The following is an 8,783-nucleotide window of genomic DNA, read 5'->3' as shown; positions in this document are numbered from 1 at the left end:
ATATCTTTATCTTTAAGTATTCACTTCTGTCCTTTTTTGCTTTTTCTCTGCATTTTGTTCATCTCTCTCTTGTACTTGATCGTGTTGTCCATGTTCTGAAGGATCCCGCTCTGAGTGGCTTTTTTCTGCCTCTGCATTGAGGATGGAGCTAACAGTTGTAATGAGCTGGACAGCTGATTGTGTATCACCATCTTCCAGTAGCTGCTCCAACTTTGAATCTTTGGATGATGTCAGATTTAAAGCTGCATCTTCAATATCTATACTTGCTGGTGGTGGGGGCATTACCTAGTAAGTGAACAACCCACAAGTATGTTGTAGGGATACTTACTTTTAAACTATTAAATGCCCATACACCAACACGATTAATATTCAGATTTAGATATCATTTATTAATTTATAAAATACATTCACTAATTTTGAATTTGAATTTTTGAAAAAGTACATTGAGATAAATAACATTTATAATAATACACAAAAATAGTAGTTAATGATACGCATAAACATGAAAAATAAAAAATAAATGAGGCGTACTAGTCTGAAACACGAAAGCTAGTGTCTTGTCAATGAACCTAGTATTTAAAATACTTCAAGTCTAGTGTTTTATTTACTATGAAAAAGAAATAACAGTATAGAATATTGAAAAGACAAGAGTAATGCTGCAATTGACTTGGCACTAGAATTGTAAATATAATATAAATATAAAACCAAATATGTAATACTGAAAGGCAATAAAATTCACTGACTTACCTTTACACTGATAAAAGTGTCAATGTATGCCCCATAAGTATCTAAAACCTTGACGTTTATCTTTACCATATAATTATTCTCTTTTAATCCAATTGGTAAAAGAGTTAGTGGAAACACTGGCTCAACTCCATAATTCAACAAAGAACCTGATAGATAGGGTGAAATAAACTACATAAATTATTAACAACAGTTTGAATTAATTATAAAGAACTTAGGACAATTATAGTGAAGATGATGATATAATTATCATGATGATAATGTTAAAAATAATGATAATAATAGAGCAAAAAGTGACAATGATGATGTTGATGAAATTGTTGATGAAGAGGATTATCCTAATACTGTATTGTTTTTACCTTCATCTGAACTATCTTTTAAAGAGCTGACTCCAGCCATTTTTTCAGCCCCTGTCACAGCGTGAACAACATAGTGCAGGGGCAAGTCATCATCGTGGAAGCCCAGGCAACTAATGGCAAATAGGGTTGACAATACATAGCCTTCAGTGGGATCCGCAGTACAGGTACCAAGGCTTGGCCGAGAATTTGTTGAAAACGTAAACTCAGAATAGCTAGATGCTCCACTCCAACTTTTAACTATAAACAGAAAAAAAATACAAAAACTAAACTGCGTTCATGTTCAAAATGCATTGCATTATGATTTTTTACCACTGTAAATACATTATAAAGAAAAAAAGAAAACACAACCTGGTGATAGGTAAAACAAATACATTACAGCCAACATTACTAATTAATATAAGAGGCTCCTTTCCTTACTGCTTCTCTTTAAACATATACTTTGGTAAATGCAGAAAAACCAATTAATATTTGGGCCAACTCGAAAAATAAGAAATAGTATTACATATACATCTGAAGTTTATTATTGAAGTATATTATTAGTATATAATTTCTAATCACAAGCTAATAAACATACTTGTAAAAAGAAAATCAAAAATTAGAAGTTTATCAGCTCATGAGCAATAGTATGCTCTCAACTATCATGTATGATAAACATGAGAGAGGATTTGAAGAAGCTCCAAGTGGCCCTCCCCACAAGTAACACTAATACTGTGTAAAACATATGCTTCATTCCCAGAACATGAATTATTTAAACACGATATCAATGGAAGAAATGATAGTCAAAAGGGATATGGATTTTGACATGATTTATGAGGCATACGACAGAAGAAAAATAATAAAATTCTTGAGTAATCAGTAATATCACTTACTTTTAAGCCTCAGAGTATAAGTTTCTGATTTGGCAGCTTCAAAGACATTGGCATGAATTGACAAGTAGGCGTTGAATTGACTTGTGGTAGTGTCATGACCCCATGCTAAAACCTGATTCACATTGTCTGGGCTACCTGGTATTAGGTACCACTGGTATGCTGGCCGGGTATATTCGGTACAATCACCACACTTACCAGAGAGGATAAAACGTTCAGAGGGATTCAAGAATGTGTCACAGTTCATCAAGCACCTGCAAAAAAATATTAAAATAATATTATATTCATATAATAGCCACTTTGGTGGCCTTCATTGTTTGTAGTTGTACCAATTTAATAAAATATATTTTGGAATCATGAGAGAATGTTTTGCAGTACCTTATACCAATAGAGGGTGGGTTGCCAGGGCTGACAAATATAGTCTGCTCAGTGTGTACAGATTTTCTTCCAGGTTCTGTGATCACCAGACGTATTACAAATGTCTGGTTACCCTCCAGGGTCTGTGCTGGTATGAACAGCTGAGAACCAGAGTTAACATACAACCCTTCCTGGAAGCAACCACCTGAAATAAAAATTAATGAATATATATTTTCAATTTCATGGCAAGGTGCAATTGTCACTTTAAATTTAATTTCTAAAGGTTTATCCAGATTTTATCAGAGATTGCAAATATAAAATAAGGTTGAAAAAACCTGAAGATGCTTTCTTGTCTATCAAACTGATGACATCATCTGGAAAGGTCTCATTCATCAATCTGCAAAACCAGTTGTAATTGAAGTTAGGAGTTGGTGAATCTGGATCATAGGAATCACTACCATCAATGGTGATGTTGTTGTACCATCCTAGAGAAAAAAAATATTTTAAAGTTTTATTTTGCCGTTGTGGCACTCTAGAATAAGTATTGTGATGCTTATCAGAATTACCAAACAGACTTTAATATTTATTATCAAGAACTATTAACAAACTAACTTCTCACAGAGTAAGTACTAACACCAATGCTTTAACAAGTGAAGAGACAAACAATACATGGTACCCTTTTAACAAGGTATGTTTTGAAATTTTCTTTAATGGCATGAACTTATGCAATATAATTATAATTAATCAAGTACTGAATTACCTATTACGATGAGTGAGCCTCCAAGTATTCTAGCAACAAAAGGAGTTTCTACAACTTCCAACATGCTGTTGTCTGAGTTACTGATGCCTAGAGAACCATCACGCAGTACCATCGTCACTGTCAGTTCAAAAATATAATGACCATACTCAAGAGTAAAACTTGGGATGAAAATTTCTGTTAATGATGTCTTTATAGAGGGAGGTAAATGGTATTCATTTGTAGGATCTGGAATTGAGAAAGCTCCAGAAATCTTAAAGACCTTCCACGTAAGCCTAGGTCCAATTGACTCTTGACAATCCCATTTTATGTCTCGACTAAATAAAATATTATGAGATCGTTCATATTGAATGCTGATGTTAGAATCACTGATGCCATCACGAATATGGATCTCTGGAAGCAGACATGGTCGAAGCTGAACAAACGCTGTAGAGATATCGGTTCTTGTGGTCACAAAATTCTGAGCTGTTGCGTTAGCTGTATATTTCCCATCCAATAAATATTGATGATGCAGAATTGATGAGTAGTACTTAGTAGGTTCAAAGGGCAGATTGAGACCACTTGGTAGGCAGTTTATGACTTCTGTCTGCTTTACAGGCAAGTCCCAGATGAGAAGATTGCCATCACCAGTGTCCAGAGTAAATGAGGATCCCGTTCCTATGTGCTTTAAAAACAGGATAAATGTGATGTTTTCTGTCAACATCACTGGACCATTGTTCACAAGAAACACATCAGTGATGCCGTTGAGTAGATCTACCTGTATGGACGACCAGTCAGATGAAAATGCATTACTAACTTTTACAGAAATGTTATTATAACCAATTGCGTCAAATTTCCAGGTGTGGTGAGTGGTGGATGTAATGGCAAGCTGTCCATTGAACTCCCATTCAACCTGTTGAGCAGTTCCTGTCACTTCTAATTCAAAGAAAATTGGATATTCAACTGGAAGTATAGCTGAAGGAACTGAGCTTCCATCTACGAAAAAATAAAACAATTTCATACAATAAAAACTTTGACTATAAAACAAATTAAAATGATTAGAAGTATTTCTCTTCATTATTTAGTGAAATAGCTGTTGTTAGAAGTAACATTATAGACAAATGTTGATACCTTTATAAGAATGGATGATTATGTTTGATATATCTTGAAGAACAGCAACATTTCCCAGGGTTCTTACATGACTGACCTCGTTGTAAATGTCAAGGGTCACAGTATACAGACCTGGTCCAAGAACTTGTGAAATATTAAATGTTTGTACATCCTCTGGTATTGCTGTAATCTGAGTACAACCTATGTATTTCAAGTAAATTATTGTGAAAGCCTTATAAAGTAAACAAATAGCATAATAAAACCTATAATGTAGAATTTTATTTAATTTATACTGAGTGATTTAGGAATAGTTCATTTACGAGACTTTGATTAAATATTTGAAATGATGACAACAGAATGACTTTTTTATGACTTACTTGACACCATGTCTGAACAGTAGGAAAAATAAGTAATTATAATTATGATAAAATGAAAAATATATCAATATTCATGCCTCTCTGGTTTATAGATTTAAAGTGTCAGACTGAGCTACTTGAAGAAGACCATAGTTGTATGAAATAGTACTGGCAACCTATTAATACCTGTAGGTAAAATATATACATGAAAATAAATTAAGAGAATATACCACCTACAGGCTTCCCCAAAAGTTACACTGTAGAATGGACTGCTTGGCAATATATCAGGATGTCCGAATGTGATGGTCAGCATAATGACATCATGAGCCGGAAAATGAAGTGGACTGTTGGTTACCATGGACACTTGTGGTACTGGATACTGAACTGTGATGTTAGCAACTTGTGTAATTTCCATTATGTCAGCTTCAACCGTATATGTACCTAGAGATATTACAAACCTAATATTTAATGTATAATTATATATAAAATCCACTGGCACTTGCACTAGTGTGTTATTTAATTATTATTATTATTATTATTATTATTATTATTATTATTATTATTATTATTATTATTATTATTATTATTATTATTTTTATTATTATTATTATTATCATTATTATTATTATTATTATTATTCAATAGTGTCATATCATGTATTTTCCAGTTAAAACTCCATAATTGTAGACAGTTTATTAGTAGTCTAAACAACTGTTATCAAATAGTGAATTGATTAACAAGAAATAAATATCCTAACAATCCTAACCTGGAGTTTTGAGTGCCAGCTGTATGAAATTCAAGTCTCGGCTTGTTTTCCCAACTCTTACAGTGTTCGCTTTCCAAGTCAAATTGCTACTCTCATTTTCAACCACTGTCCATGTAATGTTAGCTGGGTATCCTCCATCTGCTGAAACCTCTACAGTAAAGTCATCTCCTGCTGCAACATACTTCTTACTTAACTGTATCACCATGTTTGTTATTGGTTCCACTAAAATAAACTGTCTGTTGCACGTTCTTCCATGCAAATTATTGTAAAAAGTCAATGATAATGTATGTTCACCTGGTAACATTGTTTTCTGGATAGTAGTAGGAATAGTAACATACCCCACAATCATATCATTGTGGTCCTGAAGAGGTTGCAATGTATTCAAGAGATTATCATCTTTAAAATAGTTACCATCAATAAGAACATAGAATCTCAGGGTATCAATATTTAGAGTTTGGAACTCCATATACAACGCTTCCTTATTTTTCAAGAAACTTTCGCCATCAATCCAACAATCAACATAATCAATAATTTTATCCACAACGACAGTTGTACGTCTGTCGACAATACCTTGCGATGTCAAACATGATGTCAAGGTGAGGTAAGAACCAGGTTGAGAGAAGGTGTGTGAAATGTATCTATTTTCAAGCATGTTTTTCTCTGTAAAAGTAGTTGTGCCATCTCCAAATGACCAAGCACATACAATTTCTGGTTCAGCAATGAAATCCACCTCAAAATGAAATGTAGTAGCATCACCAAGTTTAGTAAGAAATTCAACAGAAACCTGGAATACATCTGCAAAATGTAACAAATAATTTAAAATATACTCCGATATAAAGTAGACTATTTGCTCTAGAATAAAAATGTAATTTTAATTTTCTTTCACCACAATCAATCCACAACCTAGCTCTGAACAGGTGATGCAGTTTTCATGAACTGTCATATTGAGACAGTGAAATACATAAATAATACTAAACTGTACTATAATTATTAATAAACTCCCTAACTAAGGGCAGGCAGTGAGTAGTGTAAAGCTCAGGCTGAAAGAATCTAGTAGGGCCGCCTTGTACTAATTAGGCCTAGTAGTAGTCTGCTAGAAGAAGCTAGCATTATTACTACTGTACAATTAAGCAGGCCTATCTATATCCATACACACACATCATGGCCTAGCCTGCCTCCAACTAGGAGGAGCCTCTCTAAAACTATAGCAGTGAGTACAGACAAACCCAGGCCTAATAATTTTAATATGGCTATGCCCCAACACCAGCCCGGAGAGAATGACAGGCCTCTTGACTTGTGAAGGCCCGAGAACGTGAACAGTTTTACTTCATAATTTGAAATGAATGTTAGATACGGATAGCTACGTAAATAGAAACCTGAATGCGAAACACCATTCTTCCTGATAATGGAACAGAGCCTCTCTTGACCAAAAGAGACCAGCCTATGCCTACTCCGATCCTCCTCTGTCCCGCGCGTGTTTATGTACGTGGTCAGTGAAGCGTGATGATGAAAATTTTTCAAAAAAGTTTTTAAACTTTACCATGTGACTGTACTGTATACAACTTCACAAGCGTAAATAATAATAGAACGACATTGTGTCCGATGTTATAGATCAGCATTATAAGTAATTACGAGGCAAAAATGATAGATATCTTCAAAACAATTGATTGATTACTAAATTAATTAATATTCTGTAGTCACCATATCATAACCCGTCATAAAACAGTGACGCATAACATTTTCGTCGAGATTCTTGGAATACGACGTACGCGCTTTGTGCGCTACTGCTTTTTAACGCGCGCAGAGGAGAGAACCGAGGGACCTGGATATCGATCATGATTGCAATACCGATCCTGTTGCAGTGTCATTCTGGCAGCTAAACCTAAAAATGCTACTTTGCTGTTATATCATTATTTATTATTATTATCATTAATATAGTTATACTGGTAGTAATATGAATAAGTATTATTATTACAGTATTGTTTATAATTATAATCATATTTAATATAAATAGTATTATTTTTTATTTTTATAGTTACAGTTTTCATCTAATTCAACACTCAGACCTGAAAATTTGGGGTGGCCTCGGGGTGGTCTTTGAGCTGCACTAGGGTTCGCTCTGTGTTAAAAGATTTACGGTGATTATTTGTTCTTTGAAAAAGTGGTCTCGCATTAGAAGACTTAAGGGTCTCGAATTGGAGGCTGCAGTATTAGTAGGCGTAAATAATTTTTATATGCTGTTGTTGAAATGTTATTACCCAATGTTTGGGAATAATTACCCAAAACACTCTTACTAAAAACCTGCACTTAAAAAGACATGGACAGCTAATGCCCTAGCCATGCTATTGGGACAGTTGGGACAGTCCCACACAAAGGAATAGGTCCACATTTTAAAAAATGGTTCCAAATTATGTAATTTTATGCATAAAATGGGTCCACATTTTGAAAAATGGGTCCAAATTTCTCATATTCAGCTTAAAATGGGTAAAATTTAAGAAAATGAGTCCAGATTTTTAAAAATTTTGTTTAAAATGCGTCATCCTTATCTTTTAACATTTAAAATTTTCAATTCCAATTAGATTTGTGAGATTGTGGAATAACCTCCATTATTCCTGATATTCGAAATTATTTCATTATATATATGCCTATTAATAATTTTGGCTTGTTCAAATTTAAGTTAAAACATTTTTAATGATTTTTTAATCGTTTGATATTGTTTTATTATCATTATTATTATTATTATTATATTATTATTATTATTATTATTATTATTATTATTATTATTATTATTATTTATTTTTTCCTGGGAGCAGCACATCCGCTTTTGCTGCTCCCCTGGCTCACCTAAATTCTTATAATGTTTGTGAATTTCTGTTTTTTTTGTATTTGTAATGTTTTATATTGTTATTTGTTTTGCCAGAATGCATAAATAAATAAATAAAAAGGTTGGGAACCTCTGCTTTACCTGATGATAAAAAAAAATCACGTCAAAAGTCTACACGGACCCATGTCTAAGTATAATCATTGTCGATATTCCAACTATAAGCTAGTAAGATGATTCTCCCACCAAAGTAGGCCTACAACATTAAATAGTGGCGGATCCTGGAATTCGAAATGAAGAAGCACAGAAAGTAAATTTTACAGATAGAGGATTGAGACCACTTCAGTCCCACGTACCACTTGGTTGAGGCTGAGTTAATGTGGCGCCAGCGCGGGGGGTTGGGGTGGGAGGGGCTTAAACCCCCGGACAGGTCAAGCTCCCCCATCCCCGCCGGACAGAGCTCGTCGGGCAGTCAGACCATAAAACATATAAAAATAGGCACACACCAAGCCAACACATGTCTGTCACAGCCTGAGAGTGCCATTTTCGGATCCAGAGGTTGATATTCTTTAAAAAAAAATCTCATTTGGAAGGGGAACCTCCTCTCAACCCCTTCCTCCAGCTCGAGCCTACGAGCTCAAATCCCCCTGTCGGACAACTTAGCTCCC

General features: G+C 34.2%; 1 protein-coding gene across 1 annotated transcript in view; it reads right to left on the bottom strand.

Moving 5' to 3' along the window:
• LOC117102691 (polycystic kidney disease protein 1-like 2) overlaps nucleotides 1-6,730 on the bottom strand; it is a 15,220-nt gene extending 8,490 nt beyond the window's left edge. The window contains exons 1-11 of the mRNA XM_033243077.1: nucleotides 6,671-6,730; nucleotides 5,295-6,089; nucleotides 4,766-4,969; nucleotides 4,194-4,373; nucleotides 3,087-4,058; nucleotides 2,662-2,811; nucleotides 2,348-2,531; nucleotides 1,973-2,223; nucleotides 1,104-1,340; nucleotides 748-893; nucleotides 25-285 (exon numbers count right to left, since the gene is read on the bottom strand). Coding sequence (XP_033098968.1) covers nucleotides 25-285; nucleotides 748-893; nucleotides 1,104-1,340; nucleotides 1,973-2,223; nucleotides 2,348-2,531; nucleotides 2,662-2,811; nucleotides 3,087-4,058; nucleotides 4,194-4,373; nucleotides 4,766-4,969; nucleotides 5,295-5,946 — 3,237 coding nt within the window. The 5' untranslated portion in view covers nucleotides 5,947-6,089; nucleotides 6,671-6,730. The remainder of the gene's footprint in view (nucleotides 1-24; nucleotides 286-747; nucleotides 894-1,103; nucleotides 1,341-1,972; nucleotides 2,224-2,347; nucleotides 2,532-2,661; nucleotides 2,812-3,086; nucleotides 4,059-4,193; nucleotides 4,374-4,765; nucleotides 4,970-5,294; nucleotides 6,090-6,670) is intronic.
• Nucleotides 6,731-8,783: the final 2,053 nt, after the last annotated feature.

This window comes from Anneissia japonica, unplaced genomic scaffold, assembly GCF_011630105.1.
Source record: "Anneissia japonica isolate Jap-2015-1 unplaced genomic scaffold, ASM1163010v1 scaffold1005_len2656397_cov198, whole genome shotgun sequence".
In the NCBI taxonomy this organism is placed as follows: domain Eukaryota; kingdom Metazoa; phylum Echinodermata; class Crinoidea; order Comatulida; family Comatulidae; genus Anneissia; species Anneissia japonica.
The sequence above is the reverse complement of the archived record's forward strand: the minus strand, read 5'-3'. Positions and strand labels throughout refer to the sequence as shown.